The 16,910-nt window shown below is 34.7% G+C and overlaps 2 protein-coding genes across 3 annotated transcripts in view; one reads left to right on the forward strand and one right to left on the reverse strand.

The window, feature by feature from the left end:
• Positions 1 to 16,910, forward strand: part of LOC115215175 (activating signal cointegrator 1 complex subunit 3) — a 526,302-nt gene that overhangs the window by 377,595 nt on the left and 131,797 nt on the right. For both annotated transcript variants that reach the window (XM_029784370.2, XM_036506863.1), the window contains exon 32: positions 7,124 to 7,244. In XM_029784370.2, coding sequence (XP_029640230.1) covers positions 7,124 to 7,244 — 121 coding nt within the window. The remainder of the gene's footprint in view (positions 1 to 7,123; positions 7,245 to 16,910) is intronic.
• The window catches only part of LOC115215197, a 52,294-nt gene continuing 51,266 nt past the window's right edge, over positions 15,883 to 16,910 (reverse strand). Inside the window, exon 8 of the mRNA XM_036506979.1 lies at positions 15,883 to 15,894. The gene's annotated coding sequence lies outside the window, so the exon portion shown is untranslated. The remainder of the gene's footprint in view (positions 15,895 to 16,910) is intronic.

The raw sequence follows: 16,910 nt of genomic DNA on the forward strand, positions 1-16,910 counted from the left end.
TGTGTGTGCACGTGCGTATCTTCTTTATGCATCCGAAAACTGAGTTGCCGATTTTGATGTGTGGGGTATCGAAAGATTCAGTAATCTTACAACTACCAAATAAACTTTATTTTCATTTACATATTTGCATTACAAAAATTTTATATTATAATCTTTTTTTATAAGTCAACTATCATAAACATTCTATACAAAGACGACTACGTCATATTTTCTATATGAATGTATACATTAAAAGACATCCGTTTTTCTATATTTTATGACGAAATACAGTCACTCATATACTCTCTCTCACACACACACACATACACACGCACACATATATACAAAAAAAGATGTATGCATATGTATTTATGTATATGAAAGATGTGTGTGTATGAGAGAGAGAGAGAGACTGAGTGAGTGCCACTTACACATACATGACAACACGCACCTTCACTCACACTCTCTCTCTCCTTCATGCACAAACACACACACACGTCCATTTCATATACATGTACATACATCTTTCACTTTCTGCTCTCACTTCAAGGCAAATATCATGGTTTCACTTTCTCTTGTCTTTCAATTTCTGCTCTCTTCAAAGCATAAATAAATAAAAAACATAATTACCAAAATTAACGAATACATTTGAAAATTGAGTTGCCGATTTTGACGTATGGTGTATCAAAAGACTCAGTAATCTTTCAGCTAACAAATAAACTTTATTTTCATTACATATTTGCTTTACAAAAATTTAACATTATAATCTTTCTATAATTCAACTATCCTAAATGACATTTTATACCACATCGACATCACATTTTCTATATGAGTGTGTACCTGAGATATCCATTTCTCTACATTATGAGGAAATACAGTCTCTCACATGCACATGCACACATACATACAAAAAAGATGTATGCATATGTATTTATGTACATGTCTATGAAAGATAATGTGTGTGTGTGGGAAAGAGAACAAGTGCCACTCACACATACATGCAAAAATGACATACATGACAACACACACTTTCACTCACTCTTTCTGCTCTCACTTCAAAGCAAATGTCGCCTCTCCACTTTCTCCTCTCTTTCAATTTCTGCTTTCTTCAATACATAAGGAATTAAAAAAATTTACAGAAATTAACGAACAATCATATGATCCCATATGATCAAGTTGACAACTTTCCCACTTCAAACAAAAGAATGCCATAAAATAACTTCCTTTCGCACACATGCACACACACACACACACACACACACACACACAAAACACAAACACAATCATACACTCAAGGCAAAACTTCTGTATGAATTATGTTATTTCTTGCTATGTGCATGCACAAAATTACAGCTCAAAACCAACTGAAATCACCTTTTTCTATTCTATAATTCTTGTTTGTGATGAGTGTATTCAAAAACCTGATCTTCGATATAAATTTAAAAGGAAGTTCTCCTAGAAATCCTGTCTTTTACCCGTTGTTTCTAGCTTATCCGCACCCACTTGATTTTTTTCTTAAATTTCTTCCAATTCCTATGTTTTCAATACAGGAGATTAGGATTTTGCCCAAAAACACGTTTTCAATATTTTAATCTTCTCCCTCTCCATCCCAATTTCTTCAGTTTCTACTTTTTTCAAACTTTTTTCTTGGTAATCCACGGAGAGAAAAAAATGAGTATGAATCTAAGAATTTTTTTTCTTCCTTTTTTCTTTAAGAAACACTAAAATCTCCTTCCCAAATATCCACCCATCACCTCACCACTTTCAAAAAGCTACAAACTCTCAATGTTTCACTTTTAGCTTTTTGGAAAGAAGAGAAGTTTCTTCAGGAATTATGTCATTTATATGTTGTTTCTAACATGTCAGGTTTTTGGTGGTGCTTTAATATTTTTTTGTCTGCTATTTCAGTACAATTCTATGCATGCATGAAACATCAGATGAAAGTGAAACAGATTGCTTTTAGCTTTTTGAAAGCGGGTAGGTGATGGATGGGCAAGGTGGGGAAAGGGGCATTGAGTGTTTCTTGAAGAAAAATTAAACTTTAAAAAAATATATATATATTTCCCAGATTCATAATCTCTGTATTTTTCTACATGGATAAAAAAAAATTGGTAAAAAAATTACAAATTAAGAAATTGTGGTGTAGACGGGAGAAACTAAAATTTTGAAAACGTGATTTCTGGACGAAATCATATTAACCCCCTTTTATACGACAAAACAATGCATAGTTTGTGATCCATCATAAGAAAGCACTTTTATGCAAATTACACCATCCTTCACTTCACTTTTAAACAAGCAATAACTTCCATTACACCAGTAATCCTGTACACTATATATCAGCTGTGCTGATTCTGCCCATAAAGGAACAAATAATACAATATGGTTGTAGGTCATAACACCCAGGCAACACTGGGATGCATTGCTAGTGTGTGTGTGTATTTGCGCATATACACGACAGGTTTATATATATATATATATTATAATTATTATTATTATTATTATTATTGGCAGTGAGCTGGCAGAATCATTAGTACACTGGGCAAAATGTTTAGCACTATTTCATACATTTTTGCATTCTGAATTCAAATTCTGCTGTGGTCAACATTGCCACAGTCAATGAAATAAGTACTAGTTACACACTGGGTTCAGTGTAATTGACTGTCCCCCTCCCCCAAATTTTCAGGCCTTGTGCCTATAGTTCAAAGGATTGTTATTATTATAATTATTATTATTAAGGCAGCAAGGTGGCAGAATCATTAGTATGCTGGACTAAATGCTTAGCAGTACTTCGTCTGCCTTTACGTTTTCAGTTCAGAGTCTGCTGAGGTCAACTTTGCTTTTCATCCTTCCAAGGTCAATAAAATAAGTTCTGGTTGAATACTATGGATGATGTTATGAATTAGCCCCTCACCCACAAATTTCAGGCCTTGTGCCTATAGTAGAAAGAATTATTTTCATTATTATTATTATTTCATTTGGGTATTAACCTTGAAGTTTACCCTATTAAGCTCATCCACAGGTACTGGCAACCAGACAAGGCAGCAATTCAAAGATTGTTCTATCAAATGCATATCAGAAAATCTAAAAATATGCATTGAGTTTTTATAACTACAATCAAGAAGAATGGAGTGAGCAAGTCTTTTTAATACATCAATTTACAATTGTTTCATCTGAATACAATCTCATCAATCTTGACATATTATGCAATAATATATGCAACTATTGATTATTTTCTGAGAGCGATTGAAATAACACATGCCAAACCATGCTCAGCAGTATGAAAGTAATTTCATGAAAGAACTTGAATTATCTAGAGTTTATACACAGGCACAGGAGTGGCTGTATGGTAAGAAGCTTGCTTCGCAACCACATGACTCCAGGTTCAGTTCCACTGCATGGCATCTTGGGCAAGTGTCTTCTACTATAGCATCAGGCCAACCAAAGCCTTGTGAGTGGATTTGGTAGACGGAAACTGAAAGAAGCCCATCATATATATTTATATGTATTTGTGTGTCTGTGTTTGTCTACCCCCCACCTCCACCATCATTTGACATCCGATGTTGGTGTGTTTATGTCCCTGTAACTTAGTGGTTCAGCAAAAGAAACTGATAGAATAAGTTCTAGGTTTACAAAGAACAAGTCCTGGGGTCGATTTGTTCGACTAAAGGCAGTGCTCCAGCATGACCGCAGTTAAATGACTGAAACAAATAAAAGAAATACTGAGCTGGCTGTAGTTACAGGATCACATTTACATATAAACAAAGCAAACTGTTGGTGAGAGTTAACTGGTCAAGGAGCGAAAAGGAATAGAAAAAAATGCAGAAAAAATTTTTTTTTGCTTTCAGGTGATATAATAAATTATTGGTTGGTTATCAGTTCCTATATCCACATGATTTTATAGCTGTGTTCTTCATTAGTGTTGTATGGTTTTAAAGTATACTTATTCTATCAGCTACTTAGATGAGGAAACTGAGACATGCCTCTATCATTTTAATGCTCCCAAAGTCTGCTATCCACCAAATTATAACAATCATGCAAATTTTGTCTATCTTGTAGTCAGGTGTCAGCTACTTCAATGGCCTGTGATCGTGCACATGCACACACAGTGAAAGATATAGATGATACATACACAGCAGATGGCTTATATATTTCTTACTATTTCTTTTCCTTCCTTGTGTGTGTATGTGTGTGTGTGGTGCAATGATTCAAATAGGGAAAATAGAACTCAAAACATGAGTATATATATATATATGTTTTTTTTATTAATAATTGGCAAAGTTACTGAATGACTCTAGGACCAGGATTTTTGTGCACTGATAATGTGAACACATGAAACTCTCAGCCCTTGAATCACTCTGCAATTTCTACTGATTATTAATTAAAAATATACTTCTGTATGTATGTGTGTGTGTGTGTGTGTGTGTGTGTGTGTGCCAGCGTGGAAGGCGGACATTGAACGATGATGATATATATATATATATATATATATAATATATATGTGAGGTGTATATATGTGTGTTTGTTTGTTTGGTTGAGTAAGTTTTCATTTCCATTATTTACACATTCGATCCTTTGTTGACTGTAAATAATGGGTCTGCTGATGGTGTAATCCACCACAAAAGCATGTCCGGGCTTCATAACAGGTGTTGCCATGTATTCCTGTTTGTATAGCGTCACTTATTTCAGGTTCTCAGTACAAACATGTCCAAGTTGTTTGTTGTTCAGTAGACTGGGGGAGTATTACCTTTCTTGGAAGTAAATGGGGGCGGGGGTGGCAACAGGAAGAGCATCCATCTGTAGAAAATTCTGTTCCAACATACTCTTGTCTGACCTATGCAACAACGAAAATGTTGACATTAAAATGGATGATAGTGATGATGTTGACGTGTGCATGAACATATATATATTTACACACACACACACACAAAAAATTCACAAGTTGTTTTTAAAGAGAATGAGAAATCTATATAAAGCAGAATATATGTAATAACTTTTTATTACCTGAGTACGCTACAAGGATCTGAGATCTCCTTCGGTCATGACACTGACCATGGGATTGCACCTAGAAAGTTACCCTCCCAGGCACAAGTCCGGGCAAGGTTGTTTATGGAAGACCAGCAGTCGCCCATGCATGCCAGCCTCCCCTCTTCACGCCACCAGTGTTATCCAAGAGAAAGGCAAACACCGATACAGTTTGGCACCTGTGACGTTGCAACTTATTTCTACAGCTGAGTGAACTGGAGCAATGTGAAATAAAGTGTCTTGCTCAAGAACACAACACGCAGCCCGGTCCGGGATTCGAACTCACAACCTCATGATCGTAAGCTCAACACTCTAACCACTGAGCCATGCACCTTCACTACAAGGATATATTAATAATATTAATGATGAACTCTCTGTCAAAGACAATGTATGAGTGTTCAGCTTTTGCTGAACAACCTGCAAAAATGATTTGTTTATAGGGATCAAAAGTATGTGTTTGTACTTAAGCTCATTCTCTCCATCAAATCAACATTGCCTGGACAGGTGCACAGTATACTATGCATCAAGTGCCAAAGTGATCACAGAGTATTTTGAGATGAAGTGTTTTGCTCAAGAACACAACACACCACTCACCCATACACACACACATATATATGGTTCAAACATTTTTTTAAATTACAAAGACGAGGTAAAAAAAAAGAATGAATGTCTTGGTCACCGCATGCTGAAATGTGCAGAAGAGGGAGAAATGGGTTTCGGATATGGTTGACAAGGGGATCAGCAGATGGTATCAGTGTATGGGAATGCATGTGCACAAACATGTATCAGTGTATACAATCAGTTGGCATGTGTGTGTATGTGACTCTATCTGATGTGTGTGTGTGTATGAGGCTGTCAGATGTCTGTATGCATTATATATATATAATGCACCAGTTCGCCAGTCCTCAGACAAATCGTCCAACCCATGGAAAGCAGACGTTAAACGATGATGATGATTGATGATATATATATATATATATATATACATATATATATATATATATTATATATATATAGATAGATATAGATATAGATATGTATATATATACATACATACATACATACATACATACATTATTATTATAGCTGCCCCCTCGTTATTGAGTATGGCCATTGCATGAAGCTTAACTGTTATTGGTGCTGTGATCGAATGTGATTTTTTAGCCCAGCTAAAGATCTACAATGTCTTGTACAAAATTGGCAACTAAAACCTTTACTGGTAATAGTCGGCTGTAGTTGTAACTGGGCTTCATGTACCTTTGCATGTCGTTTAAGTCCTCCTGCCGAATTACACTCTCTTCCACATGCCCGACAGATATGATTAGTATGGTGTGTTACACCACCACCAGTGGCCAGGTTGTCACTCATCTGTCTTGTTTTATGACTACCAAGATGACTCATGAGTCCAGCTTTACTGAGGCAGGGTCTTGCACAGATATTGCATGTCAGAATCAAAGGAAGACCCTTCCCTTCTGAAAGTGTAACAGCGATGCCCTTCCTGATATCCCTCCTTACTTTCTCATGTGCAACTCGAGATTTCTCAAACGTGGCTGTCCCCTCATGCACAATCCTTCTCCACCTGCTACGATCAATAGCTATGCCTTCCCATATGTCAGGAGAGATGCATGGTCGGGTCGTCGGTGACTAAACATACATACATACATACATACACACAAGCATATATACATACATACACACATGTATACATGTATGTATATGGCAGGCTTCTTTCAGTTTCCAGCTACCAAATCCACTCATAAGGTGTTAGTGTGGGGCTATAGTTGAAGTCACTTGTCTAAGGTGCTGCAGAATGGGACTGAACCCAAGACCACAAGCAATCTCCTTAATCACACAACCCCACCCATATATACATCCATCCATCCATCCACACACACACATACATACATACATACATATATATATATATGACACTAATAGTAACACATAAATACATATATTGTGTTTATTAAATATTTATCTCTCACCAGGTGGAGTGCTTTTTTTTTTGTTGATCTTACCATCATGGTACACTGTGTGTGTGTGTGCATATATAAAATTTTGTGATAATAAACTTCTTCATTATGAAGAAATTAAATTAAGATGGTTTCATTCTCTTTTAAAGGTTCTCATTGCTACCAGTACACTGGCTTGGGGCGTCAATTTCCCAGCTCATTTAGTTATCATTAAAGGAACAGAATATTATGATGGTAAAACCAGACGTTATGTGGATTTTCCAATTACAGGTATTTTCGCTATGCTTAATATTTTAATATCTATTTATAATTACATCCATATGTTGAGTTAATTGGAAAAAATTAATTCCTTTTCATTTTTTTTTTAAATGTTGTTAATCATTTGTTTTGTTTATCCTTTCTTGTGTGAGTAATAACAGTGACATCAGGAAGTAAAATTACATATGTAAATATGTTACCTTTTCTTTTTAAATTCTTTGAATTTCTCATGAAAAAGAAAGAACTTGTTTGTAATAAAAACAGCAAAGCTTCATTCTAACAAAGTTTTATGGCAGTGATTTAGGTCACACCAACAATAGTAATAACCGGCATGTTGGATTTGGGAAAAGTTTGGCATAAATTCACAGTTCTGTTTATAGCCTAATTGTCAGAACGCATGTTAATTGGGCATCTTCAATTAAACTCCCTGCTTTCAATTAAACTCCCTGCTTTTCAAGATTACTATCTTTTACCTCTAGAGTTTACTTGTTTTAGTCATTGGACTGTGGCCATGCTGGGACACTGCCTTGAAGGGTTTAGTTGAATATTTTGATCCCAGTACTTAATTTTAAATCTGATATTCATTCTGTCAGTACCTTTTGCTGAACTACAAAGTTACAGGAACATAAATAAACCAACAGTGGACAAACATAAACACAAAGACAGGCAAACAAGCACACACACACATACACACATGCACAACAGGCTTCCACACAACTTCTGTTTACCAAATTCACTAACAAGGCTTTGGTCAGCCCAAGGCTATAGTAGAAGACACCGGGACTAATCCAGAAACTATGTGGATACTAACTAAGCTTCTTAACCATACATGTTTCTTTACTACCCACAAGGGGCTAAACACAAAGGAGACAAACAAGAACAGACAAATGGATTAAGTCAATTACATCGACCCCAGTGCTTAACTGGTACTTATTTTATCGACCCCGAAAGGATGAAAGGCAAAGTCAACCTCGGCGGAATTTGAACTCAGAATGTAACGGCAGACGAAATATGGCTACACATTTCGCCCTACGTGCTAACGGTTCTGCCAGCTCGCCACCTTTTAAGCTTCTTAACCAGACAGCAATGCCTGCACCTACAATTAGTGATATAACCAAATGTATCAATGATTAGAGACACAAATGTGAATTTACAATCTGGGTAGAGTTGCTGTAGGTTTCAAAGCAGTTGTCTAAAGATTCGCTTTCATACTGATATTGGAAGTAATATTCACATCTGCTTGAGCAGCTGACTCCTATAACAATACATAATCTTTCTTTTCTACTCAAACAACAGTATCACAGCCTGCTGTATTTGCATTTGGCAACAGTTACGATAGGAATATTTAACCAATATTGCTTATGTGGAAATGTGAATGTACTGAACATTAGAAATATTTTCTATATTTTTTTCCCCCAAGCACTCTGTACATTGTTTCAGCATTGGTGACACTGTATAGTTTAGCAACATCATACCACAGAAAAAAGTAGTAACCTCCACACACACACCAGATGGAGCACTTTTTTTTTTATCTTATCATCATAGAATAGTACAGTGTGTGTGTGTGTGTGTGTGTATATGTGTGTGTGCACATACACACATACTATAAAATGGCTTTTGATTATAGCTTGACATTTTTATGAAAGAATGGAATGCTCCCTGCTCCAACCATTAATCATATTAAAACCTGCTATAAATTCTACCACACGATGCCAACCATGCAAAACACTTCTCAGAAGCAGATCATTTAGATGATGAAAGCTCTTGTTCAATGAGCATTCATCTCTATTATGAGTCTGTGACATTTTCGGTGCCATCTGTTTGGCATCGCTGACTCAGTGGTGACTTATTTGACATTAGACATATTGATGTTTTTCTCATTGTCTCTGTCTCTCTCCCTCTCGAAATGTGTGAGCATATTTCTCCCTGTGTGTATGCAGAGAGGGAAAGTGTTTATGTCAATCATAATAAACTGTAATCTCTCTCTCTCTCTCTCTCTCTCTCTATCTCTCTCTCTCTCTCTCCTCTCTCTCTCTCTATCTCTCTCTCTCTCTATCTATCTATCTATCTATCTATCTATCTATCTATCTATCTATCTATCTCTCTGTATGCATATATTTCTGCATGAACATATGTATTTACTTCCAGTGATAAAACATAATGCATCCTTCTCAAACCTTACAAACTCCTAAGGCCCAGTTTCCTGATTTCTGTAGCATGTATATAGTTACCCACTGAACAGGACACTGGTCTATCACAGGATTTCACAATTTTGCCAGCTGAGTGGACTGGATCAATGTGAAATGAAGTGTTCCGCTTAGGGACACAACTCAATGCAATGCATGGCTCGGTCAAGCAATTGAAACCACAATCTTACAATCATGAGTCCAGCACCCTAATCACTAGGCCACACACCTCCACAATGTCAAGACATATTGTCACCAAGACAGTTTGAATATCCAATCAGACATTACAAATCATCATTATCCAAACAGCCACATCCAGTTGTCACATTCACCTCCAATGCTCCCTTATCAACATGCCTCAATACCTCTGACATTTTTCTTTACTTTTCATGATACTTGTTCAAATAATAACGACGATGTCATAAAGTTTTTCATTGGTATGTTCATTAAGGATATCATTAAGTAGTTCAATGGTTTATTCATTAACATTATCATAAAGTAGATCGATTGATTATTTATTCATAATGTTATTGAATACATCGTTAGTTTATTTGTTAATGATGTCATAAAATGTCATTGATATATTTTGTTAATGATGTCAACAGAAATCACCGTTTTTTTTGCCGTTTTTCATTAACAAATCATAAAATAGATAATCTGTGGCAAATTGGTACAGTCGTTATAGTGTTGGGTAGAATGCTTCATGTTACTGTTGCATCACTGCTCTGAGTTCAAATCTTGCTGAAGTTAACTTTACCTTTCATCTTTTTGGTATTGATTTAAATAAAAAAAAAAGATGGGGAGCAATTCATGTAGTAGGTTAACAGTACTGTGAGAATGTTAGGCCAAATGCCTTGTGGTATTTATCCCAGCTGTTTTTGCATTATGAGTTCAAATCCTGCCATGGTCTACCTGGGTGGTAGACTTAATCTATCAACTTGTTGAACACCATCACCTGGCATTTTAGGTGCTTTTAGTGGAGTTTACTCAGCTGCATGCATTCGAGCACTAACCTTGGAAGCCCTGCAAAGAATCGTGGGCACTACCTTTTCCCCTGACTAAAAAATTCAATAATTTTTATCATGAAATAAATCAGTGTTGTATATCTTTAATGATATCAAGTATGTCTTTAGTTTATTCATTAATATCATTAATATAGTAGTTTATTACTTTTATGATGTCATAAAACACATCATTGTTTTATTCATTTTATGATCTCATTTGTTTATTCATGAATATCATAAAATAATAATTTGTGTACTTATGACGTCATACTGTACATTTTGGCTTATTCATTAGTGATATCACAAAGTAGATCATTTGCTTATTCATTAAGAACGTCACAAAATATGTCGTTGATTATTCATTAATTTTGTTAACTATATTGTTAGTTTATTCATTAAAAATATCAGAAAATATATCTTCAGTTTATTTCTTTAATGATATAAAATACATCGTTGCTGTTTATTCCTTCAGCGATATCATTAACTAGATAACTTGTATGTTCGTTAATGATGTTGTAAATTACATCATTAGATTATTCATCAATGATGTCATGAAATAACATTATTAGTTTGCTCATCAACAGAGTCATGAAGTACATCACTGCTTCATTTATTTCTTCATAATGTTGATCATTAGTTTGCTTCTTCAGTAATGTCATAAAGTAGATTATTTACATGTTCATTACCAGTGTCTTACAATACATTATTGGTTTATGTCTTTAATGATGTCATAAAAACACATCGTTGGTATATTCATTTCTTCATTTGTATATATTCATTAATAATACCATGGAATATATGTTATGGTTTGTTCATTAACAATGCTGTTAGGTTCGTTATTGGATTATTCTCTAATGTTGTCATAAAATACAGCATTGGTTTATTCATTAATACTGTCAAGAAAGTACCTCATTAGTTGATTCAAATATTTTGCAACTAATATCTACTCTGTGTTCTCTGTTCAGTCTATTTTTCCAATTCAACTTGTATATCTAATGTGCCAGCACATTTAATGAAGTGAGCTTCCAAAATCTATTTAATCTTTCTAATATTTAGTCTGACTCTATATTCAGTTAATTTCTCACCATTCTCTTCAGGTCCCCATTACTTATATTTCTTTGTCATGTAGCATATTACTTTTGATAGGGAGCATGTCTTTGTTTGTCATGAACAAAGTTTCTTCAACTTGACACACCAACTTCCCACCTTCGATGGATATTAAGCTATCATTGGTTTTATTGAATTCATTACCAAACTCATTATTCTTAGCAGTTTCTTATACATCAATCTTTTATTGCCATTTATATGCTACTACTACATTTCCAGTTAAACAGCCAAACTAGTGCTACCTCTACTTACCATATAACAATTCTGAACTACTCTTTCTGAAACTATAGCAACTTTCCTTAATAGCATTTCTTTAAGCTCTAGATGGTGATAGTTGCAGCTATCAACATAGTTGAACCCGACAGCAGAAAATGTGAAGGTGGTTTATGTCACCAGTGTTGCAATGTGCTCCTTCAAGCTACATCACTTTGGCCATAAATATTATTGTTATTGTTTCACCTGATCAGCCCCATTTATGCAGACTTTTTATCAGGGGCATTCTAGTTGTGACCATCTCTCTTTTGTTGTTTTTTTTTTTTTACTTTTTTTGGTGTAGCATGCATCCAGGATCATATTATCTAATATACCCTTCCTCTTTTAGTTGATAAGACATGATATGAAAAAGACTTGGTTGTTATTTCTAGCAGCCTAACAAAGATGCCCTAGTTAGCTCAAACATATAAATGGTATAGATCTGATGATGGGATACAGTCGATTGGGACATACACATCACTGTTGTAATCAGTAAGGTTACTGGATAAGATATATTCTGTTAGCTTAGAGTATTAAATTCATCACTTTAAACTTTCTCTAGACTGATAACATTATCTATAAAGTAAGATATTTTTCAATTGCTTAATCCTATAAAAAGCTATCATATTCAATCAAAATCTCTTATCAACATCACCAGATGTACCCCTTCCACATCAGTACCCCCAATTCTACCTACAAAGTAGGAAGTCAGAAGAGTATTGCATACCTTCCCTCCTCTTTATAAAAGATATTTGAAGATTTGTTAATGCTTTTTCCCTTCTGAGAAGTAAATTTAAAATCCATTTTTATCTGTAGCTTCCATTGCCCACTTTCTATCAATATATTTTATTACCACCATGTTAGCAATTAATTTCAAATTTTCTGCTCTATACATTAACATAATATTGTGACAATTAAATGTAAGGCACTTATTTTATAAACTTATGTTATGTAATGTTCAACACGCCTTGTTTCACTGTTAGTGCTATGTTACTAGTGCTTGGTTATCTACCAATAATTTCAACCCCTCCCCACCTCTCTCTGCTATGAACATATCTTCTATCCTTTCAAACTCTTTTGAATGTAGCTATTCATATTTTACTAAACTATCTTCAAATCATTCTTTGCATATGAGAATAATTTTATTCTATTTTGATACAAAGTATTATCTCTAATTTTCTAACAGAAATGAAATTTTGTTTACACAAAATCAAATTATTATATTAAAAAAAAAAAAAATATATTAAATTTCGATATATGATGAAGTTCCTTATTCAATAATATAAAGGAAGATATGGCTATGATAACATCAGCACATGTACAATGGTTTGTTCCATGGTTTTCAGCTTTTATTTTTTCCTGCATTAGCTCCTTTGCAGAGTAAAGCCTACAGCAGTATAACAAGAGATGAGGTGATAAGATATGTAGGCTTATTCAGAAAACAAATATTTTTAATAACAGCTACTGATTTATACTTTGCTAGATTTCTTTTGATAATTTTTTTGTGTGGTTGGTTAGTATAGAAAGTTAAATTTGCATCAATATATCACTGGTACTTATTTTTAAAAAAACCTGAAGGGATGAAAGACAAAGTTGACTGTCAGAATAGTTTGGCATGTAGTCCAGTGTTTTGTTACCTTGTCAATTTTAACTGGTCTCTTATCATAGTTTTAAACTGATTTGAACACAGGCATAGCTGTGTGCTTAAAAAGTTACCTTTGTTACCATTTGGTTTCAAGTTTGATTCCACTGTGTGGCACCATGGGCAAGTGTTAGCTACCATAATGTCAGTGAAATTTACTAGGCTGAAATTGTATGGAAGCTCACCATACATTTATGATTATCAGTGCTTCAAGCAAAAATACTTCATAATTTTGTCTTCTGAGTTATGTTTCATAGTCCTTTTTTTAGTCCTTTCATCCATAGATGGACCTAGCTATTCAATAAATAAAGATTGTATGTGTACCGGATGCACTCATCATCATCATCATCATCATCATCGTTTAACATCCGCTTTCCATGCTAGCATGGGTTGGACGGTTCAACTGGGGTCTTGAAAGCCCGAAGGCTGCACCAGGCCCAGTCAGATTTGGCAGTGTCTCTACAGCTGGATGCCCTTCCTAACGCCAACCACTCTGTGAGTGTAGTGGGTGCTTTTTATGTGCCACCGACACAGGTGCCAGACGAAGCTGGCGAACGGCCACGCTCGGATGGTGCTTTTTACATGCCACCAGCACAGAGGCCAGGCGAGGCTGGCAACGGCCACGATCAGATGGTGTTTGTTACGTGCCACTGGGATGAATAAAATGAATTGGCTACAATCTAGTGACTGAAACTAGTTAAAAATTTGATTTTTTTTTTTTTTAGGTTTAATCCTTTACCTGCCCAAAGCATTTTCATGAGTTTGTCCTAATTGTCAATGCTTGTTTTCAGACTTTTAGTTAACCCTTGTTTTCATATATTCTGAATTATACAAAACTTTCCTTTCGTAAGTCCCCAAGTTACACTAGTGGCTGAGAAAAAATTGGGAATGTGTATCATTTATGATGCATGAACACCAGAGAAATATGTCCTGTGTTTGATACCCAGGACAGGCAGAGGGTTAAGAAGAGAAATACAGATGATTGTTTCAATAAACACCAGTATGATTCAGCTACTATGTTTTATCAATGTCTGAAAGAGATTCTCAGAACAGTGAGGTAATGAACTAGATACATTAAAGCATTCAGTCCAGCATTCTGTTGCCTCTCCCATCTTCATCATTTTCTTTTAATATTGATTTCTTTTGATGGGGCACAGAATCAAACGGAGAAAGATAACATAGATTAGATTGTTCCAAAGTTACATTACTTGTACTTTATTTTATCAACCCCAAAAGGAAGAAAGATACAGGTGACTCTAACATGATTTGAACTCAGACACTAAATATATTGCCAAGCATTTAGTCTGGCTCAAGTGTTTCTGGCAACCTGCCAGCTTTAATAATTGCAATAATATTGAAAACAAGATAGTGGGGCACTTCATAATTAATACAACTCTCAGTTTTTAAAAATATCTTAGAAGGAGTTATCTGTGTAACAGACCCTTAAAAAAATAGAAGCAAAAAACTAATAATCATTGGAGCAAAGTCAAAATTTAGAAATAAAATTGATGTTTGAAATGTGAAACTTTTGGCTGAAATCATGAAATTTTGTCATGTAAGGAAATTCTACTCTTGAACAAATGCTTTTATTATGAAAGAACCTAATTATCTTCCATAATGGAAACTAGTAACTGTTCTCTCTCTCTCTCTCAAAATGTAGAATATGAATATCTGATATCATTAAATATTGATTGTAGCAGACAAAGATAATAATTTCTCTCATTTTTGAACAGGAGTTGAGAACTCCTCTGTGGACAAAATTTTAACTGCTATTGAATATGAAAACCATCCACTGTTAAAGTCTCTGGAAACCCAAATGAAAAAAAATGGTTTATCTTTTGAGACTAAAGATATAAATTTAATGTAAGTGGTACAGGAGGTGGTGAGCTGGCAGAATTGTTAACACACCGAGTGAAATGCTTAGCAGTATTTTGTCTGCCACTACGTTCTGAGTTCAAATTCCGCCAAGGTCAACTTTGCCTTTCATCCTTTCAGGGTCGATTAAATAAGTACCAGTTACACACTGGGGTCGATATAATCGACTTAATCAGTTTGTCTGTCCTTGTTTGTCCCCTCTGTGTGTAGCCCCTTGTGGGCAGTGAAGAAATAAGAATTGTTAGCATGCCAGGTGAAATGCTTAGTGGCATTTTGTCTGTCTTCAAGTTCTGAGTTCAAATTCCACTGAGGTCAATTTTGCTTTTCATCCCTTCAGGGTCAATAAAATAAGTACCAGTTAAGTACTGGGTTCGATGTAATCGACTTAGCTCCTTCCCTGAAACTGCTGGCCTTATGCCAAAATTTGAACCAATAACTATGAATTTGTAAAATTAAATATTCTTTACTTATCTCAGCACATATTCACCCTTAGTACTATAGTTTCCTCTACTCTGGTCTAAAGCATTTTCTGTATTTTGAAAGTAAACTGGTAACAGAACATGCTAGAATGACAACAATATTTACCTATCTTTTATCTTTCTCAGTCATTAGACTGAAAATAGTACTTAGTGTTTTTATTATTTTAAGCCTGGTACTTATTCTATTAGTGTCTTTTATTGAATCACTAAGTTACAAGGATGTAAGCAACCAATACCAGTTGGCAAGCAATTGGGGAAACAAATGCAGAGACATGCATATACATGCACACACACACACACACACACACACGATGAGCTTCAACACAGTTTCCTTTCTACCAAATTCACTCACAAGGCAGTGGTTTGGCCTAGGACTGTAGTAGATGTTTGCCTAAGATGTTATGCACTGGTATTGAACCTGAAACCATGTGGTTGCAAAACAAACTTCTTAACCATATAGCCGTGCCTGTACCTATATGCAAACTAATCTAACATTGCATACAATAATTAGTTTTGGATACAAAATCCTACTATCAATGATATTCACTTTAATATTTATATGACTGCATTTTATGAAGTCCTTTTCCCTTCCTAGAATGTTGAAGTAAATGGAAATTTCACAAAATCTTGAAAATTTCAAGAAAAATCATACTCTACTGATAAAAACTGATCTGAACTATTAACCTCATTTTAGTGTTCAATTTCACAGTATGCCTTGGTTGGTGTATTTTCCAATCATTTGAAATAACTTAATTTTTGGCCACAGCCTTTTGGGCTAAAATGTATAAAAGAATAAAAGAGTAAAAGAATATATCTTCTCATAATAAAACTGAACAGTCCTACTTTTGTGCAATGAAATTGTAGTTAATAGCAACTGAGACTCTGTAATAAAGATTTTTATTTTCAATCTCAGTTAGTTGGGTAATTATATATAAATGGAAATGTTTTGTATATAAAACAGTAATGATGAGGTTTTATGTGTCTTATTAATGTTACCCTCACCAGTAACGACACATTTCAGAAATATAAACTTAATTTTTTTTTTATTACTTCTGTTTAATGACACAGGATGAATAGCTAGGTAAGATAGTGTTTCTCAACCACTTTTTAGCTATGGACCCTTTTTTTCCTAT

This window comes from Octopus sinensis, linkage group LG1, assembly GCF_006345805.1.
Source record: "Octopus sinensis linkage group LG1, ASM634580v1, whole genome shotgun sequence".
NCBI classification, from domain to species: Eukaryota; Metazoa; Mollusca; class Cephalopoda; order Octopoda; family Octopodidae; genus Octopus; species Octopus sinensis.